Source organism: Myotis nattereri, assembly GCF_964212035.1.
Source record: "Myotis nattereri genome assembly, chromosome: 2".
NCBI classification, from domain to species: Eukaryota; Metazoa; Chordata; class Mammalia; order Chiroptera; family Vespertilionidae; genus Myotis; species Myotis nattereri.
In genome coordinates, this window is record NC_138076.1 from 84082352 (window position 1) to 84095413 (window position 13062).

The window sequence follows — 13062 nt, forward strand, 5'->3', positions numbered from 1 at the left end:
AGCTGCAGCAATCCTGAGAAAGAACAAAGTAGGTGGGATCTCAATACCAGATATCAAACTGTATTACAAAGCCACTGTTCTTAAAACTGCTTGGTACTGGCACAAGAACAGACATATAAATCAATGGAATAGAATACAGACCCCAGAAATCGACCCAAACCACTATGCCCGATTAATATTTGACAAAGGAGGCAAGAGCATACAATGGAGTCAAGACAGTCTCTTCAATAAATGGTGTTGGGAAAATTGGACAGATACATGCAAAAAGATGCAACTAGACCACCAACTCACACCATACACAAAAATAAACTCAAAATGGATAAAAGACTTAAACGTAAGACGGGAAACCATAAAAATACTAGAGGAATCCACAGGCAGTGAAATTGCAAACATATGCCAAAGGAATTTCTTCTCTGATAATGCTCCTAGGGCAATGGAAACTAAAGAGAAAATAAACAAATGGGACTACATCAAAATAAAAAGCTTTTGCACAGCAAAGGAAACCATCAAAAAAACAACAAGAAGACCCACTACATGGGAGAATATATTTGCCAATGATACCACCAATAAGGGTTTAATTTCCAACATTTACAGGGATCTCATGAAACTCAACAAAAGGAAGATAAACAATCCAATAAAAAAAAAAAATGGGGAATGGACCTAGATAGACACTTTTCAAAAGAGGACATGCAGAAGGCCGAAAGACATATGAAAACCTGCTCAAAGTCACTAATTATACAAGAGATGCAAATCAAAATGACAATGCGTTATCATCTCACACCTGTCAGAATGGCTATCATCAACAAATCAACAAACAACAAGTGTTAGAGAGGATGTGGAGAAAAAGGAACCCTTCTGCACTGCTGGTGGGAATGCAGACTGGTGCAGCCACTGTGGAGAACAGTATGGAGCTACCTCAAAAAACTAAAAATGGAACTCCCATTTGACCCAGTGATCCCACTACTAGGAATATATCCCAAGAAACCAGAAACGCCAATCAGAAAGGATATATGCACCCCTATGTTCATAGCAGCATAATTCACCATAGGTAAGATTTGGAAACAGCCTAAGTGCCCATCAGCAGATGAGTGGATTAGAAAACTGTGGTACATCTACACAATGGAATACTATCCTGCAGTAAAAAAAAAAAAAAAGGAACTCTTTCCTTTTGCAACAGCATGGATGGAACTGGAGAGCATTACGCTAAGTGAAATAAGCCAGTCAGAGAAAGATAAATACCACATGATCTCACTCATCTGTGGATTATAGAGAACAACATAGACTGATGAAAAGGGACAGACCCAAAGACTGAGAAACAGCGGTCAGGCTATCAATCCCCAGAAGGAAAGTAAGGGAGGGTGGGGGTAAGGGGAAGAGATCAACCGAAGGACTTGTATACATGTATATAAGCCAAACGAATGGACATGGACAACAGGGGGATGGGAGCATGAGTGTGTGGGGCGGAGGGGGGAGGTTAGGGGTTAATGGGGGGGATGAGGACACATTTGTATTACCTTAACTAATAATAAATATATATATATATATATATATATATATATATATATATATATATATATGTAAAATTGGCTCTCAAAAGAAATTTCAATCATTGTACTGTTGATATTTGGCTCTGTTGACTAATGTATTTGCTGACCACTGCTCTAGGCTCTTGAGCCTTGAGATTTGTAGTGGGAGACACTTTCATTCTCTTGCTTTCATGCCTTCAAGCTTGCGCCTTGCACCTTCCTGGGTCTTCCGCCTGCAGATGGCAGGTCGTGGGACTTCTTAGCCTCCATCACTGAGCCAACACCTTACAATAAATCATATATATATATATTTTCCTAATAAAAGTGAAACATGCAAATTGACCATACCTCTGCTACACCCACAAGCCATGCCCACCAGCCACGCCCATCAGCCAATCAGGAGCAAATATGCAAATTAACCCAGCTAAGATGGTGGCAGCCACAGAGCTGGAGCAAACAGGAGGCTTGGGTTGCTCCCATTAATGGAGGAAGCCAAGCTTCCCGCCTGCCCTGCCGGCCCTGAACTCCACTCAAGGCTACAAAGTTTCAGTTATAGAAGATAAATAAATTGCAGATACCTGCTTCCAGCCCACAGCTGTAGCTAGTCTGAAAATGGTCATCAGCCCCTCACCCACGCTGGCCAGGCACCCCAGTAGGGCCCCCCACCCTGAAGGGGCTATGGCCAGCCTAAAAACAGCCCTCAGCCCCTCACCCAGGCTGGCCAGGCACCCCAGCGGGACCCCCCCACACACACTGAAGGGGCTGTGGCCAGCCAGAAAACAGCCATCAGCCCCTCACCCAGGCTGGCCAGGCACCCCAACGGGACCCCCACCCTGATCAAGGCAAACCAGCCAGCCCCCACCCATGCACCAGCCCTCTATCCTATATAATAAAAGGGTAATATGCAAATTGACCCTAACAGCAGAACAACTGGGAATGACTGGTCACTATGACACAACTGACCACCAGGGGGCAGATGCTCAATGCAGGAGCTGCCTCCTGGTGGTCAGTGCACTCCCACAGGGGGAGCTCTGCTCAGCCACAAGCCAGGCTGACAGCTACGAGCACAGCGGTGATGGCAGGAGCCTCTCCTGCCTCCTCAGCAGCACTAAGGATGTCTGACTGAAGCTTAGGCCTGCTCCCTGCTGGCAAGTGGATATCCCCTGAGGGCTCCTGGGCTGCCAGAGGGATGTCTGACTGCCAGCTTAGGCCCAATCCCCCGGGGAGGAGGCCTAAGCCAGCAGGTGGACATCCTCCGAGGGGTCCCAGACTGAGAGAGGGCACAGGCCGGGCTGAGAGACCCCCCCAAGTGCACAAATTTTTGTGTACCGGGCCTCTAGTATGTATGTGTGTGTGTGTGTATATATATACTATTAGTTCCATTTTGCTGAAAAACCCTGACCAATACACCAGGTAAATTGTCTTACAGAATTTATAAAATGTCTCACAATCTGAATTTGAGAAATGATTTCCCACACAATTAAATATTTAGGTTAAACATTTTTGGAAATAGTACCACATAGGAGATATTATCCAAGATTCTACCGTTAGAACTAGAGTCGTTTCCTTGTGCAAATAAATAATAAACCAATGTAAAAAACAGTATCTGCCTATATGATATAGAGCAATCACATTTTAAAATAAAGATTAGAAAGGGAACATATCTTCTTATACCTGTCACCTCCTATTGGCAGTAGAAATCAAAGGGTATAATGGTCCTAAGACTTCCTACTTGGCATAAAAGAGTCAAAAAGCACAACCTACACATTAAAAATAAAAATGTCTTTGTACGAAAATGTTTGAAGTGTTGATTTCTAAGGATTAGAATTGCAGAGGACTTTATATTATTTTTACAATGTTTGAGTGATTGTAACATGCAGATATGACTTCACTTCTATAATCAAGAAAAAATATTCCAAAGATTTTGAAATGAAAAATACATTTAAAGATTTAGAGCTCACATTTTCTTACAAGATTAGGTAGCACAGAATTTCTGCTCTCACTGGTTCCATAGTAAAACAATCACTGGGCAATACTAGCCCTAGAGTTTTAATGATGGCAGATGTCTTCAGTTTTTCAAGACTGTAATGGATTGCCTTTTAAGTGTTTATATGGGGGTGGAGGGATTACAAACATTACAGAACAAAGGAACCATCATCTGTTGATTCTCTGATATACAACAAACACTTCAAATGCGGTCTTCTGCCTTTGATTTTTTTTTTCCTGTAAAGCTTTTGTTTCAGATTCAAATACATTCTGAATAGATGCAATTAACCTTAACAATATGTATAACCTTACAGCACTGTACTGACTTTGAAGTAAGTAACCTACTGTGTAATTGAACTGTTTCTCTTTTTCTCATTTCTGCTACACATCTACTGATTATTATAGGTGTTACATGTTTTCAAGCTTTCATCATCCTGTTGATTTATTGTTTCACTGTTTCAGCTGTCAAAGGCTTTTTGAGAAATGCCCACTCATTTTTGGTGATATTGTATTTGAATAAAAATGATTACTCCCTAAGACTTGGCAGGCTGCAATTTCATACCATACTGAGGAGTGGAATCTAGTGCAAGAGAGTTGGAAATTCATTCTAAGCAGGACCATGATTTCTACCCTCCCGCATAAACAGGAAAGTAAATTTGATCTAATCAAACAAAAATGGCTTTTATTTCCATTCACTCCAATAATCTCTTCTGCCATGCATAGAACTGTGCTTTTCAAACTGTAGGTAGTCACCCACTAAAGGGAAATTTACTTTTAATGAAGAAAAAGAAAAAAAATGTCAAGAATTTATCACATACAGCAAGAATCCCACAGAAAATTTGCTCTTATAAACTACTTCTCTACCCAAATCATTGTAAAGCTGTAAACAAATGTCACATTACTGTTTCTATAGTAACCCTGGCCTATAGGGGTTCTATTTTCTTGATGTGAACATATGACAATTGATAGGAAATTAACTAGTTGCACTTCAGTCCTTTCTCCAGCTCTACAACATGTTCAGGATCCAGCCTGTGGTGGGTAGACTCCTGTTTGAATGCTGGTTCTGAGACTTGGGACATCAATTAATCTCTCAAAACTCAGTTTATTTATCTAAAAAGTAACAATGTCTTTATTGTGAAGAGAAAAATTTTAGAAAGTATATAATATGATTAGCACAAGGTCTAGCACATGATTAAGAGTTCCAGACATAAAAGTTTACGTTATTGATTGTTATTTTGGTTTAGTCTCTCAGTTTAACTATTTCAGGTCACTGCTAACTCACTCTATGCTACCACAGTATCGCAATGCTTTGTCGCATTTCTCATTTCAAAAATAAGTTAAACAGGCAGAGCTCCACTGATTAGTTTGGAAGTAGAGTCTGGTAATCGTTGAGCCATATCATTATCATAAAGTTAGAAAATCATTAAACAGTATTGTTAAATACTACCTGTTATCTTACAAACTTCCTGAATACTTATGAGTCCTACGTGGAGACTGGATTAAATAGCCCCTTAATAAATAGCCACCTATATTGAGCCATCTAGAAGAGTACTCTTCAGCTGGCGGGGTGGCTTCGTTGGTTGGAGTGTTGTCCCCTAAACCAAAAGGTTGCAGGTTTGATTCAACTCAGGGCACATACCTAGATTGTGGGTTCAGTCCCTGGTCAGGGTGTGTATGGGAGGCAACTGACTAATTTTTTTTCTCTCTCTCCTTTCCTGTCTCTCTGAAAATTCATGAAAACATATCCTCAGGTGAGGATTTAAAAAAGAAGAAGAAGAAGAGTACTCATCAGAATCAATCACAGATGTTTCTCTCCTTGTGTATTATTGTTTCAGAGCACGAAAGGGAACATTGGCATTATTCAGCTCTCCATTCCCAGGGAAAAGGAATAACCTGATGTTTTTATGCTACTTAGCATCTATAGGCAAAGCTTATTTTCTCAGTCATATGAAGAGACTGTAGTGAAATCTGGAGCATTGCAGTGAAGGAGAAACAGTAAACGGTTCTTATTGGCTCTCATAAATTTGTAGAAGCTTGAACTCTAAGACTATTTTATGTGGCTAGTTTAATATGTTTTCATTGATTTTAGAGAGCAAAGAAGGGAGACGGAGAGATAGAAACATCCATGAGTGCCCTGGCTTGTGTGGCTCATTGCTTAGAGTATTAGTTACCAGGGTTATTTCCTTTCTAAGCACAATGAGCTGTGTAAAGTGTTGACCCTAGTTAGGTTACTCAGGGGGTAGAGCATCGGCCCATGGACTGAAGGGTCACAGGTTTGATTCCAGTCAAGAGCACATACCTCAGTTGCAGGCTCAATCCCCAGCCCTGATCAGGGCACATGCAGGAGGCAACCAGTAGATTCTCTCTCACATCAATGTTTCTCTCTTTCTTTCCCCCTTCTTCCCACTCTCTCCAAAAAATCTATGGGATAAAATATCCTCGGGTGAGGATTAACCAAAAACAGGTACTGACGTTAAAGAAAGCTAGGGAATGTCCCCCGAGTTCTAAGGCAGGAAATGAGAAAAAGGAGTGGGTTTCCCCAGTACACATATAAAGCAGTCCATCAGACACAGTGTGGAAGCTGTGTGGTCAGGGGTAGGTGCATCTTAAAGACTCTGTCTGCTTGGGTTCTCCCAGAAGCCGACATCAAAGATACATCAAGATGGGATTAGACATGAGAGATTTCCGGGGGGGGGGGGGGCGGGGGAGGGGGGGGATGCCTGTGAAAGATAAAAGGGGAATAAGCAGGAGCAGGCAGGGAAAGCCTTGAGAACATGAGCAGGTCTAATATCTATGAAAGGAGAGAGGGGAGATTGAGAAGAGCCTCACACTGCTGCTATACAGTTCTGAGGATCTTGGGTAGGTCAATGGTGAGTCTTCTGGCAAAAGCTGACCAATAGAGGAGTTCCACATGGGCAGGAATGGGCTGTTACTAATACCCTGGAATGCTCAGTCACTGGCTGGGAAGAGTACAGAATAAGTGTGCTCTCAGAGCAAAGGGTGTAATGCAGTGGTTCTCAACCTGTGGGTCATGACCCCTTTGGGGGTTGAACGACCCTTTCACAGGGGTCACCTAAGACCATCGGAAAACACATATATAATTACATATTGTTTTTGTCATTAATCACTATGCTTTAATTATGTTCAATTTGTAACAATGAAAATACATCCTGCATATCAGATATTTACATTACGATTCATAACAGTAGCAAAATTACAGTGATGAAGTAGCAACAAAAATAATTTTATGTTTGGGGGTCACCACAACATGAGGAACTGTATTAAAGGGTCGCGGCATTAGGAAGGTTGAGAACCACTGGTGTAATGGCTCCAAAAGGGTGGCACAGAGGCTGTCAATTGGCTATGCCCTTCACAGTAAGTCCTTTTGATGGGGATCTGCATAGCAAGTTTCCCTGGCTGTCACAGACGCTACTTAAACTCCTGTTGTTAATAAAAATAAATAAATATTTTAGTCTTTGTTCCTGGTTCCTGGCACAGAGCTCCTAAAATCACTGAAATTACAAATGATAAAAGAGTGGACGAAAGGGGCCACATGCTAACCTGACAGCTCAGGGAAGGCCTGCATGGCAGTCTTGCAAACTCAGAGCCCTAAAGTAACCACAAAGGATGGTCTGAAATTAAGCTTTAACTCAAAGCAGTTATGGTGGGTAGTAACATCCTAGGCCGGGATCTTCACTGACAAGGTCAACCTCTACCTTAACTGAGCCTATCTGTCTTTTTGCATCTAAAATAACATACCCTTGAAATGTCTGGGTAACTTGTAACTTCCCTTTTGCTGGACCTCTTGGGGCACAACCTAATGTGCCTGGACTCCAGGAGAGATACCACAAATTCCTTCATTGTTATCATGTTAATTGTTCCTGCACCCACCTAAGTATGTGTCTATCATTTTACTTTTTATCCAATCCCAGGGGTTCCCCCCATACCCCCCACCCCAACCCCCACTTTCCTTTCTCCCACCTCTCTAGTCTATCACCAATGGATTTATGTAACCCACCTACATCCTTCCTTTGATTGCAATGTATAAATATAGATGTAACCTATCATTCTCTGGAGCATTATCTCAATGTTCTGCTTCCTGGCAATTGGCAACAGATTGACTCAAATAAACTCACAAAAATTATTTACGGGTTTGAATGTTTTTTTTTTTCACGTTAACAAAAGCCTGGATTATATGCTAATGAAATAGATGACTCCTGGTGGGGGCCTCTAAATAGCTTCAGGATGGGAGCTGTTTGCCAGAAAAACCAAACATGTGATTTAATGGTTAGAAGTTCCAGGTCCACTCCCCACCCCACCTCCACCTCTGGGGCATTGAGCTCAATCACACTACCCAGTGATATAATCAATCAGTCATGCTGCAGTGGAGCCTGAATAAAAATTCTTGAATGAAAAATGAGGCTTGGGGAGCTTGAACACACAAGGTGCTAAGAGGGTGACCTACCCCGAGAAGGTATAGAAGCTGTACATATATTTGCCCCATGAATCTCTTCCATTTGACTGTTCCTGAGTTATATGCTTTATAATAAAACTGTAATCATAAATATTGTAGTTTCCATGATTTCTGTAATTCATTCTAGTGAATTATTGAACCTAGAGGTAGAGAAAAGTGATGGGAACCCCAAATTTGTAGTCAGCTGGGAAGAAATGTTGGTAGCCTGGAGACCCCACTTGTGGCTTGCTCCTAAAGTGGGGGCAGACTTAGGGCAATAAACCCTTAATTTGTGGCATCTGTTCTAACTCTGAGCAGTTAGAGTCAGGATTGAATTGAACTGTAGTTATTTGTTGTTGGAATGACTATTAGTAAGAAAAAAAACCCCACACAACTCCTAATTATACTGTGGACTTGCCACTGAAACATCACCTCCTGCTCCCAAGTCTAGCTCAGGCCCTGGATTTCCTTTATAACACATGTAAAGAATTATTCATGTAATTATCTGATAAGTGTCTGCCCCAACAGTTAGACTGTAAGCTTCTTAGTGCCTGTCTTTTGCTGAGTAGTTATCTGTCCCTATATTTTTAATTAAATATCCAGAGTTAGAAATCCTCTCTTATTATAGGGTTGCCGTGAGGACTGAAAGAGTTAATATATGTCATGCACTTTCACATACTAAGCACAACATGTGTTTGCTATTAATACTGCTCATCTCTAACTCTCTACAGTTCTTAAACTCCTGTAGTATAAAGCAGGCTACAAATATGTTAAGGTAAACTGAATTTGTACATACATATGTTAAAGTTAACTGTTTAGTAAAATTCCAAAGTATGGGTTCATTTTCAGTATGTCTTTCCTTCAAACCGCATCAAAAGGCCACTTCCAGGTATAGTTCAAGTGTCTGAAAGAAGTGAACCTGCCTATGTTATGATCACAGGCAAGAGCCTATGCCGAGAATTGGGTAAAGCAAGGTAAAAATCCCTTCCAGAAAAACCCAGGCCTTAGTCTTATACTTATGTAGCTATGAATAAGTGAGTAAGATGTTTACAAACAAGCAAACTACTGAAAGGAAGGGTAAAAAATTATTTTGGATTAGAAGTTTGTGGGAACATTTTTCTCTTTAGTTCTGTGTAGATAGCTTATTATCTTTAAAGACAAGATAAAATTACCAACTAAAAATAAGTGGGAAAGCCAATATGAATTAGTAAATATACTTGCAACTATTTAAATCCAAATACAGTCAAGAACTCAGCCTTGCCTTGGAGTCTACTAGTAACAGTCCTCAGGAATCATTTTAAGAGACTACCTTAAATTCTATTTATTTATATTTATATGTGGGTGTTTTAAGTCAGTATGCTTTTACAAGGCACAAACACTCCACCTCAGGATAAGAGCATAGCACTTGGTCAATAAACATGTTCAATAAACATAAGGCCATCAACACCCAATATTTTACTGGGTGTTTATTTGCTTTGTACCTTAGTAGATGATTTTTAATAGAAAATGAAGCATGTAGAGGGTATTTATCATCAACCTGAAACTAAATGCCCATGACCTCTGATACATTAAATGCTACAGCTTAAGGAGATATAGGTTACTTAAAATTAATGAGCTTCTATTTGAGGAGAAAAATGTAGCAATCTCGCATTGAAACCACCTAGCTCATCTACCTCAACTAAGGTTAACCCTAAACTGAATAATATTAAAAGCCTGGTACTTATGAATTCTCCCTAAAGTTAAGGGATGAAAGAAAATCTGCTTATTGGTCATAAGGTTATATATTGTTCCTTAGCAACCAGCATTTGTCTTTCACGTGACTGGAAGTTGATGAAAAGAGGGAGCTAGCAATGAAGCCATTTGGACAGTTCCAATTCACAGAGGCAGCACTTCAAAAGCAATAATGTCTTTACAAATCATACTGTTGAGTTACAGAAGCTCATTTTATTGGGCAGAAAGAGAGAACCGCTGACACTTTGCATAACAAATGTTTCCAGGATACCAACTGTAGTCCCTGAACCAAAGATCAAGAGTAAATATGAAGAGCACTTATCAATGTCAGGGACAGGAACTGCAGTCACTTCCGCACTCTCTCCCGCAACTCCTCTGGTCCTCCTTGGACTAATTTATCTGCGAGTTTCGAGTTTCCTTGGGAGGCAGCATTTGGAGCAACCCCCTAGTGCATGCCCCCTTCTCCCTGACCTTGCAGCTGATGTGGAGACAACATTTAGGGCACCGATGTTTGATACAGTAAGACATTTTTTTCTAACGAGCATGAGTTCCGAAGATACCTGGAAATTAGGAAGAAGCCAAGGCAGTTTTTCCACGCCCAGTATTTCAATCCTGGAGCCAGTCGCCAGAATCAGGGGACTGTTGGTCTTGGAAGGAATAGGGGCTCAGATAAATATGTAAAGAACTCACACATTCCATTTACATGTGCTTTTGTTTAGGCAAATGAACTTCCTTTCTCTCAAAAGCCCTGTTATTGGGCCCCTGTGGTTTCAAACTGTACTGATGAAGAAGGTAGGTGTCTGCGGTGGGTAAGTTTGGGGTCAGGCTCCTGCCCCCTCCGCCCTCCAAGGGGTGTTGTGAAATACTTACAGCCCCGGGTCCGCCTGCCCCGGTCCGTCCCGCGAAGGGGTCTCCGGAGTCGCCTCCAAAACCTGCCGCGGGCCTGGCAGCGGGTCCGGCTCCCGACGCCTCACAGAGGGGTCCCGGGCCGGGCGGGAGGCGGGGGAGGTGCCCAGCTCCCGGCTGTGGGTGTACATGGCTCCGTCCACGGCCGGCCCGCTGCAGGAGGGATGCGTGCCGGGACGCTAAGCGAGTCTCGAGCTGCGATTCCGAAGAGCAGGGGCAGCGGTTTTAACAGCTGAGTTTCGATTTCTTGCTACCAGCTGCAAACTGCGCCCGCCCCGGGGATTTCCTTCCCCTTTCGTGCTCCAGTCTGGCACCTCCAACCTTACTTATCACAGGTACCGGCTCTGGCCGCGCCCGCCCCGGGTGCTGAGTTGAGCTGACTTGGCCTCTATGGGGGAGTCTGGTTAAAGTCCCACAACCAATCTGAGAGGATAATAAAGGTAACTCTTCTGTGAGTGAGTAGCCGCAAGGTGGCTAGAATCCTGAGAGATACTTGAGGGACTATTCAACAGGTTACCCTAATTTGAGGTTACTGCTGGGTATTTGAGACTGCAGACCTTGAGATGCCGGAAATTAGGTCAGTATTTACAATCATCTAAGAAATCACTGATGGCTGCTCTTTGGTTGTTGTGCAAGTACTTGGAAGTTAAAGGAAATGGAAACTGAAATCAAAAGCAGAGAAAACACACAACGGGAGAAGCAAGCTGAGGGGTAGGGCAGAGATGATTCTCCAGGCAAGCTTGCTAAGTAATTGATTAGACATCAATAAATGTTGATTCGCTACCTGCTCTGTGCAAGACATTGGGCGGTGATTCAACTACGGTGTGGGGATTTTTTAACATATGGATTTGCAAGATTCTGCACCTGTAGACATGGAGGCATTTTTACAAAGCTCTCAGAGAATTCTGATGTGTGCTGCATTGATCACCCTGGTCATAAAGCTGGCTATACACAGATGAGAGGAGGCTCTTCTCTCACATAACCTGTATTCTAGGGGACAGGTAAACAGAAGCTAATGCCACCAGGGAACAAGTGAAATAACAAGAGGATGTGGTGAAGCTAGTGAGCGCTCAAGGAAACTGGGGAATAGCCTGAGTAATTCAAGAAAAAGGGACATTTGAGAATGAGCCATGAAAGACATAGGAGTTCACCAGGAAAGAGACACAATGGCAGAGGCTTGTGGCTTAAAATGGCAGGATGTATACCTAACTCCACGTGGGGTAGTATAGCTGGAGCACCCCAGCCCAGCTGCAAGCCATTCAGGAGCTGGATTGCCTTGTTATATTACGGTGCTTAGAATAGAAATACATGTTTGACAGCTGGTGACAGAATGAAACTGAAGCACAGGCAGGGTAAATGCATGGGTAGGACAGGAGGAGAGAAGGTAAGTGGCAAGGAACAGGGGGCGGGGGGGGGGGTGGTAGGAAGGGAGGGAGGAAGTCAAAGGTTTGCATGGCGCCTAAGGCATTAGAGCTCTATCAAGAAGGCCAGAGGTTCTCCAACTTTGACAAGCATCAGAACCACCTGGAGGATGTGTTGTAACAGACTTCTGGGCCCTAACCCTTGAGTTTTTGATTTAATAGGTTTGGGATGAGGCCCAAGGATTTGCATTTCTAACAAGATTCCAGGGGATGCTGCTGGTGCCAGGACTGCCTTTAAGACCACTGCTATAGGCACTGTGGAAGACAGGGAGGTTTTCAATGGGACAGTTATGTAATAATATCTATCTGCTAGCAATGTAAAAGGGAGAATGAAACTAAACCTGAAATCTGGGAGATAAATAAAGAGCCCAGTTATTGTAATCTAGGTAATAAAAATACAGGTCTGAGCTAAGGGAAATAGAAAGAATGGGGCAAAATCAAGACATTCCCAGTGAAAAATTAACACAATTAAATTAAAAAAAAAAAGAAAAGAAAAAAATAGATGCAAAGGAGAACTGAGCAACAGAGGCCCAGAGGGAAGGGGAGACCATTTGTACAGTACTTTGACCCAGCTTTGCCACATCCTAGACACATGACCAAGGCTAAGTCTCTTAATTTCTTAGAGACCCAGTTTCCACATCTCTATAATGTGGAATGAAGTTACAAATACTTCCTTTGTTGGGTATTGTGAAGAATAAAGACACAATCCACATTAGTGGTTCTCAAATAGAGTTTATTTTGTCTCCAGCAGACATTTAACAATGCCTGGAAGCATTTTCTATCCTGAAGCCTAGAAGGGGTTGGAGGTCAGGCTGCTTCACTTACCCTACTTCCCCACTCACCCTACTTCTTTCCCCAGCCATTGCTGTATATCGCCCCCCCTACTCGCCCCCCAAGAACCCTGGTAAAAGGTTAGCCTGTGCTCTCACATCAATGCACACACCACGTGAGAGAATGGGTGAGTGATATATAAGTGGGTAACTTTCCAGCAGCCTAGAGGAGACTGCTGGGAATGCTGTGAAACACCCACAATGCACAG

At 42.4% G+C, this 13062-nt stretch overlaps 1 protein-coding gene across 2 annotated transcripts in view; it reads right to left on the reverse strand.

The window, feature by feature from the left end:
* Positions 1 to 10737, reverse strand: part of EPSTI1 (epithelial stromal interaction 1) — a 116291-nt gene extending 105554 nt beyond the window's left edge. For both annotated transcript variants that reach the window (XM_081082750.1, XM_081082751.1), the window contains exon 1: positions 10567 to 10737. In XM_081082750.1, coding sequence (XP_080938876.1) covers positions 10567 to 10733 — 167 coding nt within the window. In that variant the 5' untranslated portion in view covers positions 10734 to 10737. The remainder of the gene's footprint in view (positions 1 to 10566) is intronic.
* Positions 10738 to 13062: the final 2325 nt, after the last annotated feature.